Source organism: Haliotis rubra, unplaced genomic scaffold (genome assembly GCF_003918875.1).
Source record: "Haliotis rubra isolate DU_JTF1 unplaced genomic scaffold, ASM391887v1 Scf39, whole genome shotgun sequence".
Classification (NCBI taxonomy): Eukaryota; Metazoa; Mollusca; class Gastropoda; order Lepetellida; family Haliotidae; genus Haliotis; species Haliotis rubra.
In genome coordinates, this window is record NW_025767068.1 from 2,188,565 (window position 1) to 2,214,847 (window position 26,283).

Below are 26,283 nucleotides of genomic sequence, written 5' to 3' on the forward strand. Positions count from 1 at the left end.
TCATTCTGTGCAATCAAAACCTGTATCATTAAAACCTATTATTCTATAAAAATAATTTTTCCACAAATATCAGAGAACATGTCAAAGTATACACTGAAAACTTAATACTCAACACATCATACCGCTATAACAATGGTTAAAATCAACAATTCTGCTATACACAACAAAGCAATTACCTCTACATATTACTTCCCAGAACTTCCTCAGATACAAGAATATATTAAATTTGTGTTCTAATTATCTATCTACTATAAAATACATGACAACAGTATCTGTATTTCAGATTATTATCAGATCACACAGACAGGGTTTCCAAGACAGTTGACAGGCACCGTTATTGTTAGATATTACCAACCTTTCTCTACAAGCCAACAACTACTACAGGGCCTTAACACACGCCTAAGTATGGAGGAACACACATACTGACTTGTATATAGTTGATCCCACAAAGTTATGTACAATGGCAAATTAACACAATTTGCTTTGGCATGGATTCCAACAAGTCATCATTTTATACGCTACCTGAAGCCTGTAGTTCTATATACAACTAAACTTATGATCGGGATTGTTTAACCTGAAATGAAGCTCCAAAATGGAAATATTAATAGTGTTTGCAAGACAGTTACCAGTTACCAAGTGACCACTTGCAGTGCAAGTTGATAATCCCAATCAAAAGTTGAGTAATATATATGTTGAACAGCTATCAGCTATCTAAAATACCATATACCACCCAATAGAAGTTAAGGACTTCTCAGTTTTCTCCTATTACTACTATTGTTTGGTCATGCAATGGTGGTTCTTAACTTCTGTTGTATAGTATAGGCTACGGATTTCTGGTTAGTATCACATTCTGCGTAGACATTTTTCTGCTTCAGTGTTTTGCACCCACTGATTAATCATGCCTTATATCAATGCATATCTACATAAAACATTGTTTGTTGTGCAGCAAACTGTATGTAAAAAGTGGTTTGTATAACAAAAATGGCACATAAGGATTATCTGTTCCTTATCAAAAAGACTGTTGTACAAACAAAAGCAGAAAGTTGGTCACAAATTGTCACATTCATACAATTCTTTTACAAAACATACAGAACAAAACTTACCAGTGAAAAGATACTGATAATGAATGTTAAAATATTTGTTCCCACATGCAAATACCTGTGACAAATTTGATGATATTCTTGTGTTCCCAACTACAGATTCATAAAGAGGAAAAAGGCTCTTCTGTTGACAGACTAAATACATGGCCATAATGATGGTAATGAGGTCCAATGGCTGATGGAACTGAACTGTGAATTTGTGATATTGATGATTGGCTCTTCCCAAAAGTAACACATTGACAGGAAATATTGAAATAATTAATACAATCATATGATTTTAATGTAAATACGTCATACTCAACACATAAGTCTCTTTGTGTCAGTGAGTAGAGCTTTACACTATTTTAGCAAAACTTTTGCAAAGTGTTCATCATAGTGGGAAATCCATAAAAGTGTTACAACATGGGTGGCCAATAGCCATCCGGCTACCACAGTGCCCCACACATCCAATGAGTGACTAAACGACACACATACATAGATATACCGGTACATACACATGGTTACTCTGAAGGATATACTTTACCACATGTACATGACGGTAGTCGATGAAGTATTTGGTAAATAGCCACAGACAACCTTTCTCCACTTTATGCAGAATCTGTACAGACTGTTAAATGACGAGGGTGAGTAGCTGTGCAAATGGAACAGGATTATGCATACTCTCCTGGTTAATGAGATGAATATGTGTGCAGCAGTGCCATTTATTTCTTAAATTATTGCTGTGTTAGAGACTGGTAGAAGTCCACCATGATCTTCCACGCACTTGGTGCCATGAAGCCAGGGGGTGGTGTCTCCCCATCACGTGCTAGTTTACGCATACGGGTGCCAGAGATGAAATCAAACTCCTCCTTCTTCTCAGGGTCAAAGAAAGCCATTGCCTTCTGCTTGGTGTTGTAGGCAGCCACCCTGAATGGGACGATCTCCAGCTGTGTCAGCCCTGGCGCCATGGTGAGAACCTGCAAGATGGGATGAGTTATATTAGCTTTATCTGCCGGACACGTATCTGCCCTGAATAGACTAATCTGGAGATAGGGAAGTGTGTCAGTGGAACATCTGGTGAAGGACATGATCAGGTGTAAAGTTCTCACACAGACTGGACAGCAGGGGTCAGTCTCCGGATAGGGGCAATGCCAGGCCTACCAAAGAAAACTTTCCCACTGTGCAGAAAAACGCCAGAAAGCCCACATTAATTGTGGAAAGAGCAACACAAACATAATACCTCGCTACTGAAACAGTAAAAACGGCAACGAAAGACTAAGATGCAACATTTTTATATCAGCGAATTTTGACCTCTACTGCCCATGTGCATTATGATCCGCGTTTCTTTCAAATTTCCGAGCAACCTTGAATATGTCGAAATAATTGCTGTCAATCATTTCATACCAATTGAAACTAAACAAGTGTGCACACAAGTATCATGATGATAAATGCCAAATAACACAACAGAAATACTTTAAAAAGGGAATGTAACTTTTGTCCAAGCTGAAAATTGTCAACATGCGTTCGAGACTTCCTCTTCCATGTGTGCATGTGCAAAATCGAAGTTGCAGGCTCTTCGTATTTTTTATCCAGTTTTAGCGATTTAAAGTTGCCGTTTTTACTGTTTCAGTAGCTAGGTATTATGTTTATGTTGCTATTTCCACGATTAATGTGGGCTTTTCTGCGTTTTCTGCACAGTAGGAAAGTTTTCTTTGGGAGGCCTGAATGCTAAAGTAGGGCATATCTCTGTTAAAAGGGAAATGGGGCAAATTCCTCTGGAGATATGTCAGATCATCTGTTAATCAAACAGTTTAAGCTTCAGCTTTGACTGATGACTTAGTTCAGAGTACATCTGCAGTAACTGACTACCCTACCCTAATTAGTGCATTGCGTCCACTTTTGAACAAGATATTTTAAAAGAGAAACAGGGTCAGGAACAGTGGCAGTTTCTAGAAACTTTGACCCAATGAAGAATATTTCCAACTGCACATGGCACTCATTACAATATCATGCCTGTGAAAGGAAACTTCAGGAATAGCTAACATTTAGTCAATACTGTGAGCTTAATATGTACATTAGCATATATAGTTGATATAGTTTTGAGGATATATATTTTGCTGCATAAAATAATGAAACTCACAACATGTACTTTCTAACAAATTTAAGTCCAGATACCATAGAGCAAGTTCATGCTGTTTGTTGTTAAATGCAGTACTGGGCAATATTCCACCTAAAGACCAGCTCCCTGTACCAGGCAATTTTGGGGTATGCGTGGTGCCACACTAGTGGTGTTCCGATTAATTGAAATAATCGAAGATTGGTCGCATTGACCAAACGACCAAGCAATCGATCACATTTTCTCATAATCGAACATGAACGATTTTGGAACTATTGTTTGAGTCTTTGGAATACTTGACAATGGAACATATCTTAGAAGTTGTCAGGGCCTGGAAACATGTTTATTTCTTAGAAAACTCACTTCACTAACTGAAAAGTCATGACTGAATAATTCTCTAAGACTCCAGGAAGTTTATGTTCATAATATATTAGTCATCCCTTTAAAGTAACAAGTTGCATCATGTTATACTTTTCTGCAGTAACAACCTGGATAGGAAAATCTAAAAAATGATGCTAACCAGTTTTTTTCGATGATTTTCGTTGGTAATGAAGGAATCATCAATTGTGAGATTTCAACCAATTCCCAACACTATGCCACACCATCACATCATCAGGTCTCACCATGTGATCATTTGGTTGCCTTTTACGGGAAGTATTTCCATATTCGACCTACCTTGGCTCCATGTGTTGGGTCATACAAGTCACGGGTGCCATCAGGGTGTGGCATCCCTGCAGGGTCCCGACCTACGATGTAGAAGTTGGCACCTGTCGACATCCTAGCCTTGGCGTGCCACTGAACCTGTAACCCGTGGTTGGATTACTTGCAGGATACACAGGAAACATGCAGACACACACATATGACTGACAGACTGAGTTTAGTTTTACGCCGCTTTTAGCAATATTCCAGCAATATCAAGGCGGGGGACACCAGAAATGGGCTTAACACATTGTGCCCATGTGGGGAATCGAAACGGGGCCTTCGGCGTGACGAGCCAACGCTTTAACCACTAGGCTACCCCACCCCCCCAGACACACATATGAGATACTCAAGTGAGTGAGTGAGTGAGTGAGTATGGTTTTACGCTGCTTTCAGCAATATTACAACAATATCACAGTAGGGGACACCAGAAAAGTGAGTGAGTGAGTGAGTGAGTTTGGTTTTTTCGCCGCTTTTAGCAATATTCCAGCTATATCACGGCGGGGTACACCAGAAATGGGCTTCACACATTGTACCAATATGGGGAATCGAACCCGGGTGTTCGGCGTGACGAGTGAACGCTTTAACCAGAAGGCTACCCCACCGCCCCGACACCAGAAAAGGGCTTCACACATAGTACCCTTGTGGAGAATCGAACCCAGGTCTGCGGCGTAACGAGCGAACGCTTTAACCACTAGGCTACCCCACCTCCTCCATATGATATAGGTTACCCTAGATAACCCCCTCCTCCATATTATATAGGTTAACCTAGATAACTACCTCCTCCATATGATATAGGTTAACCTAGATAACCACATCCTCCATATGATATAGGTTAACCTAGATAATGACTACAAATCTTCAAATATCACTTCTTAAAACAACATTAAGCTTGGTAATTTGATTTCAGAGAACAAAATTCATGAAATCAGTTTTAATGTACAGCATGGAATAACTGTGGACCAATCAGCCTCTGATACACACCTCTGTAGGTCCAGCATACATCATTGGAGATGGGAAGATGGCCAGTACTGTTGTGTCTGGGTCTAGAATTCCTTCCTGGAGGATAGCCGCATGCTGACGCATACGAACAGGCAGAGGCACATCATCATCCTTCGTCCACCCACCTGGTCAAGAAAAAGCACAGGTATAATCAGTGTTGTAAAACAATCATCAAAACACATTCATCATAGTCTAGGGAGGATGGCAAAGGGCAGATCCATTCTGCTCTACAGACTTTCACCAAGGACTTGCAAGTTTCTTCCATTACTGACATTTACAAAATATTGATGATCAGGTCACCCTGGTATTCCAGGCTGATCTTCCCCAACTGACCTAGTGGATGCAGCAGTAGAACTGGCTTCTGGTAACCTTTCTCCAGCATCCGTCTCTTGGTGTCGTTCATCAGTAGGGCATGGCCGTTGTGTACTGGGTTACGCAGTTGGAAGGCAAACACAGCATCAGCCTGGAAAGAAGACACTTGTCCTACAACTATGTCCAATACTATTGCATCTAACAAGAATTACTACCCGAGTCCAGCGTTCGAAATTAATGTTGGTCCTTAGGCCCCTAGTCGACTGAAAACCACTCAGACCCACAGCTTTTGTTTTCTGCGGGTCCTTATGGGTAAACAGCTTTTTCGTCCCCAATAACTAAGAGTATTATTTTGATATTAAAATTTAGGGCCTACACATTCTGATCAGGACCCACAACTTTTTATGGTTCTGGGTCCTTATGGCCAACAGCCTTTCAGGGTTAAGGGCAAACACTGTCTGAATCACACAGTTGATATACATTAAATCAAATATGTTCAAAGAAAATATGATTTTATTCCTAAATCGTATATGCATTATAATCTTGTAATCTTGGACCAACATCATCTGGCTGTTCCAGCGGCTGACTAACAATTCTGAGAACATACCCCAATGTCTCTGAAGCGCAGTCTTAGTTCTTTGGGTGTGAGTCTGAACTCATCCAGACCATCATTCCAGTAGATCCTCTCCAGCACCTCGAGGTCTCCTCCCACCAGCCAATCACCACTTTCGTACACCATCTGGACAATACACATCACAAGTGATAATACATCACTAGCAAGACAATGGTGATCACATAATCAGACATTTTATACCATGGAATCCCTTCACCCAGCTTATATTGTGTTCAACAATCTCCTACATTTGACATAAGTATTTATACTGAATCCCCGCTGTATGACAAGTATATATACTGAATCCCCTCTGTATGACAAGTACCCTTCACCCAGCTTATATTGTGTTCAACAATCTCCTACATTTGACATAAGTATTTATACTGAATCCCCCGTGTATGACAAGTATATATACTGAATCCCCCGTGTATGACAAGTATATATACTGAATCCCCTCTGTATGACAAGTACCCTTCACCCAGCTTATATTGTGTTCAACAATCTCCTACATTTGACATAAGTATTTATACTGAATCCCCCGTGTATGACAAGTATTTATACTGAATCCCCCGTGTATGACAAGTATATATACTGAATCCCCTGTGTTGGTTATCTCCCATTTGACAGACACCCATTTGACAGATACCCAATTGGCAGACACTGAACTAGAAGGTTAATTAGGGTAACACCTACGGGTATAATGGAACAGTCCACTGGCCAGTGAGTAGAGCAGGGTGAGCCTGAAGCAGGCTTCTTACTGAGAAGTTTGATTGTGGGTAAATAGAACTTTGTTGTGATTAAATAATAAATAATATCTCTTCTCAAAATTGATTTTACTTTCAATTACTATCTAATATAAAAACAGGTTTGTCACTTAGAGGTTTGATTGTGTTTATTGATAGAAAAGCCCCCCTCCCAATAATAGCATATGTACAACAGAAGTTAATTGAGAAAACGTTTTGTTGGAGAGATATAGATATGTACATATTTGAAAACATTCTGATTTGTAGTAAATGAGACACCTGCATTGCCATGTAAGATACGATTAATACCAATCAGTGTTCTAATTTTTACAATACTTTCTAAAGATTGTAACAGTTTATGTCTTTGAGTAGTATACAATGGACATTCAAGGAAGTAATGCAAAACATTCTCACATCCATGGCCACATTGACATGATGCGTCATATTTTTAAATATGTATTCTGAATACATCGTAATTAAGTGCACTCGTCATATATCTTAATATTGTGTGCAAAACATATAACTTCCTTATTCCATATGAATAATATTTAGGTTCACATTTGTCTTTATTTGATTTATATGATACAACAGTGTCGCAATTTCTAATAGATAAGCTAATGTTTTCAACATGATGATGCCAACGCCCGTTAGACTAGAAATGTTTATGTCTTTTCATCCATCTTTCAAATAAATATATAGCTTCAGTTTGTTCCTGTGTTTTTATTTGGACTATTCCATTATAATGTGTAGGTAACAGGTAGTAGATAATCTGCTCACTGAACTGTAAATATTGCTGTTTTAAGCTGTCTGCGAACTGGCTGTCTGCGAAATGGGAGGACACCCCTGTGTTTGACAAGTATTTATATTGAATCCCCTATGTATGACAGGTATATATACTGAATCCCCTCTGTGTGACAAGTACCCTTCACCCAGCTTATATTGTGTTCAACAATCTCTTACATTTGACAGAAGTATTTTTACTGAATCCCCTGTGTGTGACAAGTATATATACTGAATCCCCTGTGTATGACACGTATTTATATTGAATCCCCTGTGTATGACAGGTATATATACTGAATCCCCTCTGTATGACAAGTATTTATGCTGAATCCCCTCTGTATGACAAATATTTATACTGAATCCCCTCTGTATGACAGGTATATATACTGAATCCCCTCTGTATGACAAGTATTTATACTGAATCCCCTCTGTATGACAGGTATATATACTGAATCCCCTCTGTATGACAGGTATATATACTGAATCCCCTCTGTATAACAAGTATTTATACTGAATCCCCTCTGTATGACAAGTATTTATACTGAATCCCCTCTGTATGACAGGTATATATACTGAATCCCCTCTGTATGACAGGCATATATACTGAATCCCCTCTGTATGATAAGTATTTACACTGAATCCCCTCTGTATGACAAGTATATATACTGAATCCCCTCTGTATGACAAGCATTTATACTGAATCCCCTTACCAAGACCACACATTGGGCCCAACCAATCCTCTTTGTATAACAAGTTTCGAAATTGAATCACCTAACCCAGGCCACACATTATGTCCAACCAGTCCTCTTTGTATGACAAGAATCTCTATTTTCTGGGAATACCTTGAGGGTACTGCAGCTACCTACCTTGATGTATGGATGCCCTGGGTTGGTGGTGCCGAACTGCCTGCTGCACCTCTCCTCCTTGTGGTGCTTGTAGAACTCAGGGTCTCTCAGGATAGCAACAGCCTTGCCCTCATACTTCAAGGTGAACGCTGCTTTCCCTTCCAGGAGTTCCTTGTCCACTGTCTGTACAGGAAGCACGATGGGGATGGACTGATTTGTCAGGCCACCTGCAACACGAACATGGATGTCTATATTGTGGGGTTGGGGATGATGACATATATACTTATTCTCCCACTTATAACATACTAGATAGACATTTATGCAGTTATGTACTAGTTATATCCAGACTCTTAGTAATGAAACACAAATAGACTAACCAACTTCAGCACAAATTCTGTTTGAAGTAAATAGGATACATAATAGATTTTCTATGGAGGCGTGAACAGAGAATGTATCCGTCTTTTCATGTGCAAAAATTCTGCTATCCCTAATAGTGGCAATGCCATATTTTCTTTTGTAAAGTGTGCACTTGTGCATAACCACCATTTTGTGTACTATGCAGTCGAAACGAACATCAGGAGGAATAATGTATCATGAAGGAGGATAACATGAGGAATGGATGTAGCTCTGCTTGTAAGTTGGCAAGCAAGATTTGTTTGACATGTTTGTATAGAGGAATCCCGATTCATGTAAGATATTGAGCATGGAGCCATAGGCCCATGAAGAAAATATCCTTCCCAACCATTCCAAGTAGTCATTGCATTTCCATATGTATCTCTTCAAACACAATGTTAGAATAAGACAATGTGCCATTTCCCTTCTTCTGTGAAGCATCTGTACTCACCATCCAGCAGGCACCCAAAGTGCTGACTCTGCAGAAACTCCCTCTCCCTCATGAAACCCCTGAGGAGGGGAAGCCCAGCCCTCTGACAACACCTGAGTCCACTGAAGGTCCAGCTGTAGGGAGGGAATATATAACAATATCAGTCATTCTGTGCTATAAGTAGAAGTCAGTTTTTGTTGTCAAACTAAGATGGGTTTTATTTCAAATATAAGCTCAAATTAATGGATTTGGATAAATAGTATGATTGATACACAGATTTGTTTGGCCAAACTACTCATTGAATTTATACTGAAAGTTAAAATTATTGGCAATAGCTCCAGATAGCAGTACCCACCTTTGTGATGTTGACTGATGGAAGAGATTCGGCCTCAGCACGAGCAGCAGACACTCGGTTTTCTGGCACAAACAATTCCTTCACAGAGTTCAGCGCATGAGTTGGCACAATTTCCTAAATAAAATATACAAAAATGTATCAGCTGACAATTTTATTAAAAATACAAAACACATAAGCTTAACAAATATCAACATTGTTTACTTGCCCCGGAGAATCATCATAAACCAGAACAGCATTATGTATGACCATCTGGAATATACATGTTCTAACTGTAACTTATACATAGTTGTAATATTACTGCACCTTTTCAAGCAGATTTTGAATGATTTCCTGTACACACTCATCCACAGTCAACTCTCCGGCCTTGAGGGTCACCTCAGGGGCATCTGGAGCTTCATAGGCCTGGTCAACACCAGTGAATCCTAGAACACAAGACCCAACAATGTAGTGAGTAACTTGGTAGTTACAACATACGCAACAATGTAGTATTATCTATGTAACGAGGTAGTTGCATATAGGTTATATAAAAATGTTGGAAATAACATCCATTAAATCTAGACAGGCTTCACGTTGGAAACTTGAGTTCCACTACAGAGAGGAACCCATTCTACTAAGCCAGCCCACCTTTGATCTGACCAGCCCTGGCCTTCTTGTACAGGCCCTTGACATCTCTGCTTTCACATATGTTGATGGGTGTGTTCACATAGCACTCAATAAACTTAAGCCCAGCACTTTCATGAAGCTTCCTTGCTTGGTCTCGATCCTGGAAAACAACATGAAGCAATAAACATCAGTAATTTATCTTATAGTTGTACTTGTTTCAACTTACAGTCTGAATAGCATCAGCATAATAGCTGGTCTTGACAGCTTGGGCAGAAAGGCTTCTTTTCAATAGATAGCACTTTATGACTCTTGGAAAACACATCTGATTGAATCAGCAGTCATAATGATCAGCTGAATACGGGTTATACCCATTTAAAGAAAATGTCTTTCTATATTGGAGATGTATACTCCAAAATAAATCACATTTTCACATCTAAGGAGTTGATTATTTCGAAGAAAATAAAAAAATGAAAAGAACTTATGAAGTTTTTTTACCTTTCTGAATGGTGAGATGAAACTGGTGATGCAGACAATACCGCCATCAGCAAACAATTTGGCCACTTCTGAGATACGTCTGATGTTCTCTTCAGCGATCTTCAGGGGAGAAACCTAGATTCTTGTTGAGACCTGTTCTGATGTTGTCTCCATCCAAACTGTAGGAAGGGATGCCCTGACCAACCAGGTATTCCTCCAAAGCGAAGGAGATTGTGGTTTTTCCAGCTCCAGACAGACCCGTCAGCCATATTGTGCAGCCTCGGAATCCCCCTTGCTGCCCACAGTTTTACCTCTCTTGTCTCGGGAGACATGTCCAGCTTGGAACACCACATTTGTGGCCTTCTGTACAGCCTGCAAGACAGAGGGGTGCTCAGGTAAAACAGAAGCCATTATAAAGCCAAAACCTCAAAACTAGATGTCTCTGTTGCTGAATATGATCTACTGAGTCCTCAGTCAGGAGCCTGACCACCCAACACAGTTGGTTGCCTTGACCTTCATCCGGAGGTTACTGGAGCAGTATCAGATTCCTGACAAGGTTTAAGACTCATACATATCCCATATAGGATGTCAACATTTTCTTTATTTATCTGGGGCAATCATACCTGGTAAAATATTCCCGGAAACCTGCATAAAAAAGTTTGCAAACTTGAGAAATGACAACCATTTAGGGGTCATAACTTTCGGCATTAATCGATCAGGTTTGTGAGGAAAAAGTGGAATTTCTTCTACTGGTGCTTATCACATGGCATGATGGAGACTGCCTGGAGAAGAAAGGCTTTGTCCCAATCAGCACACAGAGAAGCACACAAAACCATAACAACATGATTAAAGACACTCCGATCAATGCCACAAACTGGAGCTGCATCTTGTGCCAGTGATTTCTATGAATAGTCAATTAGACCTTTGTCAGCATCACAGATGATGTCAGGAATGGTTAATTCCACTGACTAAGCAAAATGTGATGAAACTTACACAGCGAAAATATCATGTTCTTGATTTACACTTAATGTTATTACACGTCAAGAGTAGAACTTACAAAAATGTCGCACAAGATCTGATAATGCAAAAGAACATAAATGACAGAAACAATACAACAAAGTCCTAACAGGGAGACTCAGCTCCTGCTATCTGCTCATTTCAAACAGGTGAAATTAGAGGGTGTAATTTGGGGTTCTCTTTAAGAGGGTGAATGATATACAGAATAAGTTAAGTGGAGTTTGAACCATTTGACCAAATCATTGCTTGAATTCCCAGAAGGGTCTCGTATAGTCCATCTTTAAAGAGGAACAAGCTCGAAGATCAGATATTTCCATAAATAATCCTGAACAAAATCAGCCAAGGAAGAATACACTCGAGACTATTGCATTCTTATAGTAGTCAAGACACGATGAGGTAATTTTACGACGATGTTGTATTGGCCACAGTCGGTTTACACATGACTATCTGCTGAAGACAGATGGGGATGGACCCCCCATGTGTGTCTCTTGCGATGATGTTTTCACCATCAAGCATATTCTGCTTGACTGTGTGGACTTGTCGTCTGCAAGGGACTCACATTATGATGCAACAAATCTGAAAGATCTGTTCTCCCGCGTGAGCGCTCATCTGATAGTGAACTACCTGAGGGAAGTTGATCTGTATCATAAATTGTACCTGTGTAATGTGACTAACGAATTGCCTGCTTTTAAATTTGGTGTTGTGACTTTTCGGTTTTAAATGACAATGTAATGAATATATGCTTTTGAAATAAAACTCATTCCGAGTATGTACTTACAATGTTTATTAATGCAAACTTGTTCTCGTCACTATATGGCTGGAATACTGCTGATGTGACGTAAAAGCCAACTCAACTCAACTCAACTTATAGTAGTAAACCAAAAGTAGAGAAATATCCCACTGATTGTTTTCCTTGATTATATGTTAACCTTGAATATATGTTAATACTAATCTGTGATGTCAGGAGCAGAAACCTTAAACATACATCCATGGTTGATAGAACTTGTTTCAGTGATGAGCAAGATGTGTAGATGTATCCAAGCAGTATTGATCATGCACTACTTAAGAAATATAGTTCACTCTACCCCCATGTATAGTGTAATAAAGTAAACTTTTGCCCTGAACTATTATAGTTAAAGTGCGATGACGCTGGCGTGACGTAATGCAAAAAAGTGTACTTTATCGCCTGATAAAGTAGTGTCAGTGCCTTTGATCTTTTAGCGAAGCATCTTTGAATTAGATTTGTTGCGTGACAGTATAACAGTTAGTACATCTACATGAAATATATCCTTGAGCGGATAATGTTAGTAGGTTTGTGGTACAAACTGGCCTGCTGTCAGGCCTGATTCCAACTTTACAAATTACACGGATCAGTCGGTAAATTCACCATTTCTAGTGATCCAACAAATGCTAACATTTAGTTTCATCTTCCTGTGAAGGTTCACCACTAGTCCCCCAAAACAAACTTGAAAGTCAATGCATCATTACACATTGAAGTAGCATTAGTTCTGACAGTAACCTGAAAGTCGCCAGTGAAGACCTATTCCAACGTGCGAAATAGCCACTGGCCCGCTAGCCCGTGGCTAGTAAAAATCCAGTTGAGCCAGTAAATATCCACAGTCACTGGTCCGACTGGCGAGCGACTTTCATGGGAATTTTGTAAATATCACACTTCATGGGATCATTTTACGATGAAACCCGATAAAATGATCATCATATTGCCGACAATATCATATTCTAATCTATTTTTGTAATCTTCTGCTTAGTTTCTACATTCAAATTTCGGGCTAGTGAATTATTTTGTGGACTAGTAACTTTCATGCATAGCTAGCCTGACTGGCTAGCAAAATTTGGAAACTATTTCACACACTGACCTATTCTTTACATCATAAATCAACAATTGATACCACCTCTTATCTTGAAGTACTTAAAATCAGATTTACCCTTGTGAGCGATTGTCTGTCAACAGCGTCTAACACTACACCACCATAATCAATGGATACTGCCAGTGAACACAGTAGTCTGTACATACATGCTATAGATAATAATCAAACAGAGCAGATGGTGGATCATGTGCCTAGTCAGTGACAGTAGGCTGAATTCTCTAACTAAGTGAGTTTACGCCAAAGGTGTGTGTCCTGTGGTGGAAAGCGGATCAGCCACATCACCAGCCACATCACCGGCTGACAGTCCACGTCATGACAAAACCAACACTAACATCCATACACCTACCACACGGAATACTGCTGAAACCTGTGTGTATGCAGGGCTGGCTCAAACTGGGCTATAGCTAGTGTCAAGAATAAACAGCACAAATAATAGGCTAGCCTTACTTATTGTACAAGAGATCCACATCCAATGGCTCTCTTCAACTATTATGAACATGAATGAGTGGTAGAGTGATGATTAGTTTTTATGGCTCCAGTTCGTTGCCTTTTTCTAAATAAAGCATATCTTGATCTTGGAGAAGTTTACATCAGTGACAATTGGCAAATTAAACAGAAACTCTGAAATTAGCGACCATTTCCAGTGATCAGTGAAACAATTTGTAACCAGATTCCTGCAAATATGTGTAAAGTTGTCCACATGGGCGGGTGGGGGTGGTTGGTTGTAGGTTCATTATACTGGTTCATAACAAATCACAGCTGAAAGATTGCATGCAAAATGTAGTGGTATTTATTGCAATACATAAATCATTTTGTAACCAACATCCAAGGCGGACGTTTTCATGCCACCATAATGGCTGAATCAACCTGTTACCGGTAGAAACTTAATCCTACATAATCATCTTGAAAGCTCTTATTGCAAATGTGAAAATTCCCATAATTGCATTATCTTAAAAACAATACATACATATGTGTGGAACACAGATGCTAATGCAAACAAGCAATATTTGGTCACCCACACATCCGTCTTAATGGTCAACAGACAGGTGTTTTGAAGCCTGTCATGGCACACTTGGCATACATGATCGGCTGCCTGTTTCAGTTTTAACCAGCCATGTGTCAATGGAACTTCTTTCGGAATAAGAATACCTAAGTTCTGCTGTGGCCAGCTGGATTCTGGACTATTGGCCATGTTATAATCTCAGCACCCCAAACAGCCAACCACTCCCAACACAATATTAAACCCTATTTTACCTTTCCTCATCTGTTCCATTTTGGACAAAATTGTTCATGAAGTTCCCTTGAGTAAACTTAAGGGAAAGACGATAGCCTTGTGGTAAAAGCATTCTTTCATCTTGCCAAAATCTCAGGTTTGAGTTCACATTGTATGTAATGAAAATCTGTGCTAAGTGTCCCCATTTCTTTCAAAACTATTTTGAATAGTCATGTGACACCTTACCACAATAGTGTATCATAATGGCATCGCCACATGGTCCTTGCACACCAGTATGTTGGGACTGTTTTGCCCCACTAATCATGCATGTAATTCCTTGTAATATACATTATGGATCCTCGGCAGGAAAACATAAAACTGAAAGAAGTATTGTTTGGGATAAATATGTATGATAATGAATGGCTTTCTTATTAAACACAACATAGAGCAGTTTCCATAAACAAACCACTACAATGAAATAACTGTTGGAAATAAGCAATTATATGATGTATCACCACTGATGTATCAACACAAACAGAGAACCACAAACCTATTTGAACATGGGTTTGTGTCAGTGACATATATAGGTAACTCAGTCAGGTCAATAAATGTCATGTAAGCCACACCTAGCAATATCTTACATTGATATCTTGTCAGAGTCCATAAGTAAACTTAGGTTTTGTCATCAGCAAGTTAGTGTGTTTCTAAAGCAATATTCCAGCAAATTGACTGTGTTCTGTAACTGTCCTGAACCAGACTGTGAAGCTATTGAGTGAGTGAGTGAGTTTGATTTTACAACGCTTTTAGCAATATTCCAGCAATATCATGGGGGGGGGGGGAGAAAGGGGAGAGGACACCAGAAATGGGCTTCAAACATTTTACCCATGTGGGGAATCGAACCCGGGCCTTCGGCGTGACGAGCGAACGCTTTACCCACTAGGCTACCCCACCGCCCCGTGAAGCTATTGAACTGGGCAGTTGTGATATGATGACATGCATCAACCAAGTCATCTAGTCTCACCTCCTGATCCTCTAACCACAATCATGGTGAAATCATGACAGAACTACCAGGGCGTGACAGGGGAAACCACTCCTGTCTCGACTAACCTCTTCCATATGAGCAAGCTGTGATCTGGGTTGAAGATGAAATGAAAGCTGTATCAGCGAAGGAACTGACTGGAGACTGTCTCGGAAATCAACCAACAGTCAAAGGAAACGGTTGCAGATGTATATGTTCCCCTGCTCCGTTATGTACACACACATGGGCACAATTACTGAGGCCAAAACTTAAAAAGGTGTTTAAACTATGAACCCTCCTGACTTCCAACACCCTGGCTCTATAATACTGATAGAGTACATGTGCCATACAGGGGCGTCTGTACACACTAAACCATCCTACCACCTACCACAACATTTGTAGATTTTGAAAACCAAGCTGCGGCTATGTAAGCATATATTTAGGATAATCTTAGTGGCAAAACCATAAACAAACAATTATAACTGTGTGGCCGAAGATTTAGAAAGACACGTTGCAAGTTTATGTGGCATGTGGATCAACTGAATCAATAATGAAACATACGTTAACACAATACAGCTGCTTGCAATGAAGTATTATCTCAGATAGCAGCAGCAAACATATATATATATGTGTATAATGTATTTGCTTTAGAAATTCTTTATTGTAGGAAAAACTGTGCAAATGTAATCCTTGCTATTCACAACGAGACTTAGTTACCCAACTGATTCCACATGAACCAGGAGATCTTTATTTAAGACATACACTGGGGTAGTGGGGATAGCTGAGTGACTAAAAAAGAAAAATGGCTTGTTTCCTGCTAGACTAACATCTAGTCTTATTTTATCTAAAACATATTTTACAGGAAAAACTGTTCACAAAAAATAATCATAAAATATAGTGAAAAGGAGCCCAGAGACTTTCTTCATTTTCAGAGGAAATATAGACCTGCCACATATTCTAGACTTGCATGGACTTTCTTGAATATATTTGTTTTCAGGGTCTGTGTGACTGACAAGTTTCCCCTACAGTTTAAATCTCCACATGAATACAGTGCTGTTGGGATACTGCCATAAACTAAATGAAACCTCACTGACTGATTCTGGATGTAGCCTTATCCCAATAACCACCTTGAGTCCACGTCAAGTGAGTATTGAATGGATACAATGTCAGACTTACTGTGTGCAGGACCCGTGCACGTCCGGGTTAGAATATTGGTCTTCAGTAACCCATGCTTGTCGTAAGAGGCGACTAACGGGATCAGGTGGTCAGGCTCATGTCTTGGTTGACACGTCATCGGTTCCTAATTGCACATATCGATGCTCATGCTGTTGATCACTGGATTGTCTGGTCCAGACTTGATTATTTACAGACCGCTGCCATAGAGCTGTAATATTGCTGAGTGCTGCGTAAAACTCACTCACTCACTCACTCACTCACTACTGTGTGCATTCTGGGGCAACTACCCAGTACCCTAACTCCACCATCGGTCTCTATCACATCATATCTAGATTCTACTCCATTCATTTGTAAAATTGCTTGACTTTGGCTTCAACTGGCTCCAGCCAATGGTGTCATGGTATGCTCATGTGAACAGTCCGTGGTTCCATTATTTTCTGTTATTGCTGTGATAGACAACTCTATTTGCAACACTGATACTTCTTATCACCCCATCCTTTTGTCATGTGTATCCTAAACAGAATGACATATCTGACTAGCCCTTTCAACAGTTGAGTTGTGTATTAATACATGGAGCAAAGTCCTGAACCACGGAATCAAGAATTGCAACAATGGCATACAGATCATATATTCTTTCCTTGAAATACTCTCAGATAATAATATATATAAATCTTGATACTCCTGCAAATCTACTCAAATCGCTTTTCCAGTACCAAACTGTTATCACGTTAATATAGGACTTATCAGTGAGTGAGTTAGTTTACTTTTAAACTGCACTCAGCAATATTCAAGTTATATGTAGGACTTTTCAGAAATAAACAGGACATGGTGGAGCAACACGGGCATTGATTCTCCAGTTGACATGCACATCATGGCTCTCGTGTTCAGACAAGCATGGTGTATAAACTGATATTGAAGATAAACTCAAGACTGACTACAGCTAACAAGCAATGTGACCCTAGACAAGTCAACAGTGGTGTATTTACTTTCAGGTGATCCTATCACCAACACATGTAACAATAGGGATAGAGGGGTCTGCTTACATTTACCTCTCACACAAACACCAGGTAATCTTACTTCAGTAGTCTGATGTAGTCACTGAGACTGTGATGTCAAGGATTTCATTGCTATCTTTATGATGGTGTAAACCACTTTTGTGACATACATTATACTGTACTGAGTTATCATCATGTCTCCTACAGACAGAGCATCTTTCATCTATTTCACAGTTTGCACTATCTTGGAAACCTTCGGGAGACTCATCAATGGTGTTTCATCAGAACTTTTCTGTTGCACACGTGTGATTGCTTCTGTCTAAAACTGTAACTCAAATCTCATTATCTGGTGGATCAAATCTCACTATATCACATATATCTGGTGGATCAAATGTCACTATATCACATATATCTGGTGGATCAAATCTCATTATATGACATATATCTGGTGGATCGAATCTCATTACATCACATAGATCTGGTGGATCATATCTCATTATATGACATATATCTGGTGTATCATATCTCATTACATCACATAGACCTGGTGGATCATATCTCAACATATATATCCCAGATACCTGGAGGATCATAACTCAACATATATATCCCAGATACCTGCTGGATCATAACTCAACATATATATCCCAGATACCTGGAGGATCATAACTCAACAAATATATCCCAGATACCTGGAGGATCATAACTCAACAATTATATCCCAGATACCTGGAGGATCATAACTCATGAATTATATCCCAGATACCTGGAGGATCATAACTCAACATATATATCCCAGATACCTGGAGGATCATAACTCATGAATTATATCCCAGATACCTGGAGGATCATAACTCAACAAATATATCCCAGATACCTGGAGGATCATAACTCATGATATATATCCCAGATACCTGGAGGATCATAACTCAACAAATATATCCCAGATACCTGGAGGATCATAACTCATGAATTATATCCCAGATACCTGGAGGATCATAACTCAACAAATATATCCCAGATACCTGGAGGATCATAACTCAACATATATATCCCAGATACCTGGAGGATCATAACTCAATAAATATATCCCAGATACCTGGTGGATCATAACTCATGAATTATATCCCAGATACCTGGAGGATCATAACTCAACAAATATATCCCAGATACCTGGAGGATCATAACTCATGAATTATATCCCAGATACCTGCTGGATCATAACTCAACATATATATCCCAGATACCTGGAGGATCATAACTCATGAATTATATCCCAGATACCTGGAGGATCATAACTCATGAATTATATCCCAGATACCTGGTGGATCATACATCACTAATTATACTTCTGATACCCAAGGTTTCAAGTACACCTTGGGGACAAAACCTTCCCCCACATACCCATACCTTGTACATATTACCTGAAACTATCTTTAACAATATCTTTCAAATAAACACCAATTATACAACAATTGTGTTTTCATTTCACCAAAGCTTTGTCACACAAAATGGAAAGACCGCAGCCCAAACAAACCGTGTTCATCTGTGTGCCAGTCCTTCGATGAGGAACCACCAGTCAATGAAGTACAAGGGTGAGGTGGTAGGTATGTGTGGTAACGAGTTCTGAGGGGATCAAGCAACCACACTTGAATGTAAAAACAATGGCTGTCAGAAGATGTTGGTGTTGGTCTATCACGTGCTGTGTCTGTCAGCTGACATTGAAACAATGGGATGTTCCCATCTTGAGATGGCATTGTTTCAAACAATATCTATAGGTATGTCTACTACATCTCTGGAACTCATATCGAAGTAAAGCTACACTAACTTCTTGAACCAGTCCCATGGTTCTCATGATCTCAAATTATCTGCCCTTGATTTCTGTTTTCATTTGCTACTTAGTCTAGAGGACCAATCAGAATGCCAGTTATCAGCCAACCTCTAAATTAAGCACACTTTCTAAGCCAATAGATTTACCTACAAAATGTAACATACATCACAAAAATCAATGCATTACTTTGGGAGCTACGGTTTTCAGAAGCTCTAAAAATCATGATTTCTCGATTTTGAGCCAAAATCCTTGCTCAGAATTTGTATGGGATTTTTATAATGTTTCCATTCTAAATTCCGAGGTATTTCAATATCATATTTTGATGTTGCATTAATTGCTTTAATAATAAACTACGCATTAACACCTTCCAACATCCATTATTGGTCCTGTTATCAGTGAAATCAGCTGTTTGTAACATATACTACTCCACTTTTAACAGTGACTTTAATATCTCTCTCTCCATCATACAGGATTCTCATGACATTTGCTGCAGACTAAGGGCTGGATATTAGCCTCGGAGGAGGTCTACATAAGTCCCTGCAAAACAATGTTTTTTCAGGAAATTTGAGGCAACAGACATGTAATTGTCACTAGCCTGTATTCAGCATATGACATGGAACCTGCCTGAATGTCAGCTTGGCAATCTGCACCAGCTGTGTCATGATGCTGATAGAACAACTTAATTGTTGAGTCATTTACAAAATAACATGATATTTACCTAGCAGGGCCGGGGCTGCTGCTCTGAAAGTAAGTTCCCTATAGCGGACGTGCCTCGTTTAGGGGCAGATGTCAACAAAAACTGTGTCTGAGCGTAGTATAGCTACACGACACAGGCCAAGAATGTTGATTTTGGACCTGAAACTGTGATGGTGTGTGTGGTATACCAGGTAAAGACTAAAGCTGTGATGGTGTGTGTGGTATGTCAGGTATAAGACTAAAGCTGTGATAGTGTGTGGTATGTGGTATGTCAGGTATAAGACTAAAGCTGTGATGGTGTGTGGTATGTCAGGTCTAAGACTAAAGCTGTGGTATAAGACTCAAAGACTAAAGCTGTGATAGTGTGTGGTATGTCAGGTCTAAGACTAAAGCTGTGATGTGGTGCCAGGTGGTATAAGACTAAAGCTGTGATAGTGTGGTATGCCAGGTCTAAGGCATGCCAGGTCTAAGACTAAAGCTGTGATAAAGGTGTGTTATTATGTATGCCAGGTCTAAGACTAAAGCTGTGATGGTGTGTATGCCAGGTATGAATAAAGCTGTGATGGTGTGTGGGTCTAAGACTAAAGCTGTGATAGTGTGTGGTATGTCAGGTCTAAGACTAAGAAAAGACTAAAGCTGTGATATGCCAGGTGTGTGGTATGTCAGGTCTAAGACTAAAGCTGTGATGGTGTGTGGTATGTCAGGTATAAGACTAAAGCTGTGAAAGCAGGTCTGGGACTATAAGACTGCTGTGATGTGTGTGGTATGTCAGGTGTGGTAAGACTAAAGCTGTGATGGTGTGTGTGGTATGTCAGGTATAAGACTAAAGCTGTGATGGTGTGTGGTATGTCAGGTATAAGACTAAAGCTGTGATAGTGTGTGGTATGTCAGGTATAAGACTAAAGCTGTGATAGTGTGTGGTATGTCAGGTATAAGACTAAAGCTGTGATGGTGTGTGTGGTATGTCAGGTATAAGACTAAAGCTGTGATGGTGTGTGTGGTATGTCAGGTATAAGACTAAAAGCTGTGATGCCAGGTCTAAGTGCTGTGATGGTGTGTGGTATGTTAGGTCTGAGACTAAAGCTGTGGTAGTGTGTGTGATATGCTTGTTTTTGGACTAAATATGTGATGGCGTCAGTGGTATGCCAGTTTTTTCACTAAGGATTTGAAAGTGTGTGGACTAAAGCTGGGATAACGTGTTGTATGCCCTTTTCTGACAAACATGTTTGCTGGTGTGCATAATATGCAAATAACTTCACTCTAATGATCCTGCAGAGAATGTATTATCTCCAGATAAAAATAGGTGGAACATCGTGTATTCAAATACAGAAGGTGTGGTATAAATTTTGTCAGCTATGAGTTCAAAATGCTAAGACTTGTGCTGCACTTGATCCATTATGGTTTTTTTACTATTGAAAATATGGAATATTTTGAAATGTCTTATTTCTAACTTTATTATAATCAAGGCTATAAGTTAAATAACCAGCAATTGAAATCCATCATACACTTTCTGTAAAGTAACAAACACGTATTTAAAACTAAACAGGTAAAGCTATGAGTGCTGGATATGTATTGTATACACCACACAACAGACGACATCAAACACCATCATCACTGCTCAGATATTGATGAATCTTCCGCATCAATCCTGACAGTTCTCTGCAGCCCACATGTTGCCATGAATATATTGACATGGTGGACCACCAACCAGCCCTTGTACAGTGACATGTACCACCAGCACACAGCATGGTGTCTGACAGGACAAGGCTAACCCATGTGTCCCACATACAAACTTCATATGTGTACTTGAGCACTTTCATAGCCTGTCAAGTCATTATGTAATGTGATCTTGCTGAATTTCTTATAACAAGAAGAATTCAAACTAATAAAATCCAGGAATGTGTACAGAGCCTCAGTGAAGATACTGAGAAAGAACTCTCAGGAATTCAGTTTTGGCTACCGTAAGTTAACATAGGCTGCTGCTTGAGAGTTAGGTCAGCAAGTTAAAAGATTGTTTACACTGCCCAGGCCTGCTTTCAACTGCATCTATATTGAATAAGTGGCAAGTTGATATTGTAAAGCCACACACCTGTTAACTGCCTGAATCAATGAGCTACTTTAGAGAGGCTGCTTGTGGACAATAACCCCCATGCCACAAGCAGTAGGTAGGAACTAAACATCGCTGACTGACTGACCCATGGACTGACAAGTCAACATTCACATTTCTCCCTGTGAAATAACGAGGGACTGCTCTCACTCACCTTCCCTTCCTTCTTAGAACTGCTCATGGTAGCACAATACAGTCTCCCAAATGTAACGACCAAGCTCTCGGCCTTTTATGCCTAACACTTTTACTGTCAAGTTCTTGCACACAGCTGCATTGATGATGTGGCTTGCACTTGTCACTCACACCAACACTAACCCTGCTAAGCCAATCATTGACCTACATTTTCATGCAGCTCCGCCTCTCAAAGCATGCTTGAAACTGCCTCCCCTTTTACAAGTGCTTCACATTCATTCATGCATCACTCGTGTAACAGTTAAATACCTGAAGTTGTGAAGGATTATAGTGACTTAGGTACACTCATACTGACTTCCTCCCTGGAATCAACTTGTGCAACTGATGTTACATCACACCTTAGTACTGGCAAAAAACTGAAGATCTCAGTTTGAGTTTAAAAGCAACAGGTGTGATGAAAATACTGCTCAAATAACATTTAATCCATAAATCTGAGCTCTTCTGTTACAACATCATAAAATTGAATAGCCCAAAAGCCTTTTACCTAATTATTAACACTATCAAAGTGTAGCTATTAACACCACCCACCACCACCACCCATAGTGTTAGACTTGCCCATACTGTAATCATACTGATACTGACACAAAATACAGACAGACATGGTGTTGTACAAACAGGTAGCATGATCACTAAGAAACTGTTATTAATTTCATGTCATGTCATTGGTTAACCAACCAATTATTGCACCTTATTGTTTCTAAAACATTGAAGAAATCCACCCACTCATCTATCATTGTCTTCAGCATTTAGTTTCATGTTAAATTAGCAATTATTGTTAGCATATATCTTAGACATTTCCAGCCACTGGGTGGGGTTTCATCCCCAATTAGATGTTTGTCTTTCATACACTATATTGTTTCTCTAAGTAGGAAATCCAAAATGGAGAAGTGAAGAAGTGAAGAGTATCTTCAGTACTAACACATCACCACACAAAGTGGGAATAAAGTTATCAGACACCTTCATTGCCAAAATATTTATCCTAATTAAGGCTATTATCCGCTCCAGGAACCTGTGTGCGAAGTGACTTCTTCACACATTTACTTGTACTGGAAATAATTCTTCTGAATCATTATTTAGGCTTGTCCTGCTTTCCATGTTAATTAATCTGTCACAGTATGAGTGAGCATTGCATGAATTTAAATTAATCAAGTAGCATATTGCCTTTGGACTGCAAGGTGAGAAGTTTAATATGAATAGACTGCAACATATGGTGGGCCTGAGGTGGTAGGTACACTTGGAAATACTCACACACTGGAACTGAAAATACATTGTCATGTGCAAGCTATGACAGTATCTATTCAATGAATGTTACCTACATATTATTCAGATTGTTCAATATCACTGAAATATAATACATATATTCATTTAATTTTACAAGATACAGTAAACCCCACACCAACCAAATGCCAACACCTCAAGGGTACAGTCCTCACACTTGTGAGAATCTTTCTAACATCTGGTAGCATCTGCCTTGAAAAGATTAAAGCTAGAAGTGTGATTAAACTGAGACAGAACAGGGAATGAACCGGTATGACTATAGAGATATAGATCTGATACAGTTGTAGGATGGAACAGGTAACAGCTGCTTCACTATCACTGAAGTGACAACTCAGCAGCCCGGAAGTTGGAAACATTTGCAATGTTCAAAGTTTAGGTGGAAAATCCGTAAAACCGTAAATCCTTAAATCCTTAAGTTAAGGTGAAAACCTAGATATCAGGGACTTGGGAAGCAAAATAAAGGTCTTCACAAAAGGCAACTGAGAATTTTTTGGCCATAGGGCCATATTTGCCATAGGGCCATTTTTAGAATACAAAATTTCCCATTAAAATTTTGAAATTTACTATTGATACAAGGGTTTTGGCCCATTCTCAATTCAGAAAATGGCTGATAATCCTGAAAATGTCCCATTGTCAAAGTTCTCTATCCCAATTCCTGCAGTATAATTTATTCTTACTGATAATCTTGCAAGGTGTTACAATTATTCAGACATGTGTTAGAAATTTGTTTTGTATAGTAACAAAGGTATACTGTTTTCAGTCTCTGAAAATATATCATTTTGAAAGAAAATTCATTTTAATAGAAAACAAAACTCCAGTGGGAGTTTGAGAACCTGAGCTCTAGATTTCATTCTACATCATTATAGTAAGGGCTGGGTAGAAGGGAAAATAACATGGTTGGGGGACTGGAGCTGGCCTAAACAAACTACAGATCAAAATAGGCCTGGGGCATCAATTGAAACTGTGTTATGTGCAGGTCAACAAACATCATCATGTATGTACACTGCGCTCACCGCTACGCAGTATATCAATCTGAGGACCTACATTTTCAGCTCCCTGCAAGTATCTTGGTCAGTTTAGTAAACCAGTGCAGCTGAATTCATCTACATATGGAGGCTCCCATCCAGGATTCGAAAGCACACTTTCTGGTATGGCACCTAACCCACTCTGCCAAGGAGGCTTCCACATGAAAAGGTGCCTAACTCTGAAAGTGCGGGTTCAATTCCTACACAACAGAATACCCACTCACTAAAATATCTAAACATGTAAGAAAAGTTAGACACGTATATTTATGGGGAATTTGATCGCTGGATATCTAGCTAAATACACTTCTCACTGCCATATATAGACTCAACACTACTCTGCCAGTCAGACTTAGTAATATTCTAAATGGTTACAGTACCCATGAGGCTATGAGTGCTAACAATTCCACTACAGACAACTCAACAATAAATATCAACACAATGATGAGGACAAGGGAATTCCTATGGCTGCAATGTATTCTTCCAACATTTTCATTTTTTTTAAACATGAACTGATAAAAGATGAAAGGATGATGTGGTTCGAAGGTGAAGTAGCTGTTTCTTCTAGCAGCGTCACTGGTAGTGTTTATACAACCAGGATATTACATTAACAGTCAGGACTTACGTTATCAATTATGTAATCATGCATCCAATAAAACGTCACACTTTTCGATGACTCTGGGACTTATGTCAATCATCAGCTCAACGTTAATGTCCTATTTAAATCTTTCAAGGATTTGGCCATACAGCAGTTATGATTATTGCTATAAACCAGACATGATAACAGCTTATATAATTTGTTGTATCAGTGACAGCTATAGTCATTTAGGTGAGACTAAAGTAGCTCACACGAAACTGACAGTTATAGTCATTTAGGCAAGACACGTAGGTAGCTGATATTTTACAGACAGCTATTACCATTAAGGTTAAACATTTAATTGAAAAGAGCGATATACTTTTAGGCATGTGACAAGTTAACAGCTTATGTTGATCATTGACAACTTTAGTCCCTTAGGTAGGGACAAAAGTTAACAGCAAGAGAATGGTGCTTCTTTGGCTGCCTGGTCTTCACTGAAGCATCTCCAACACCACTGGGCCACTGAGGCACAGATCCCGTCCCTGTGACAGTTGATGTGTGGATGTTGGTCGACACTGACAGTACACTGGTCAGGATTCTTTGATAATGTAAACAGTGGTTTAACTTGTCTGCAAAATATGTCACGTATGTACATATACCCAATTTCTTAATGCCAGTTAAGATCAAGAGAATGAAGCATGTTTATAAGTCAACAGAAGCTGCAGTTCTTCACGCTAGAATTGTTGACTTGCTGATGGTTGATGACCGGCTAGCTGATGTAGAGTAGCTGCTCCACACTACCTGATGTTGCTCTGATGCACTCTTCCACTA

The 26,283-nt window shown here is 39.4% G+C and overlaps 1 protein-coding gene across 1 annotated transcript; it reads right to left on the reverse strand.

Annotated features, from left to right (window-relative positions):
• Positions 1-292: 292 nt before the first annotated feature.
• Positions 293-22,564, reverse strand: LOC124286680 (bifunctional 3'-phosphoadenosine 5'-phosphosulfate synthase-like). The gene is given in 15 exon segments (XM_046723087.1): positions 293-2,056; positions 3,871-3,996; positions 4,879-5,021; positions 5,230-5,359; positions 5,816-5,947; positions 8,211-8,416; positions 9,034-9,097; positions 9,099-9,146; positions 9,368-9,481; positions 9,671-9,789; positions 9,992-10,130; positions 10,466-10,558; positions 10,560-10,741; positions 10,744-10,816; positions 22,538-22,564. Coding segments are annotated over 15 exon segments (1,839 nt in total). The 3' UTR covers positions 293-1,813.
• Between the last annotated feature and the right edge of the window lie 3,719 nt (positions 22,565-26,283).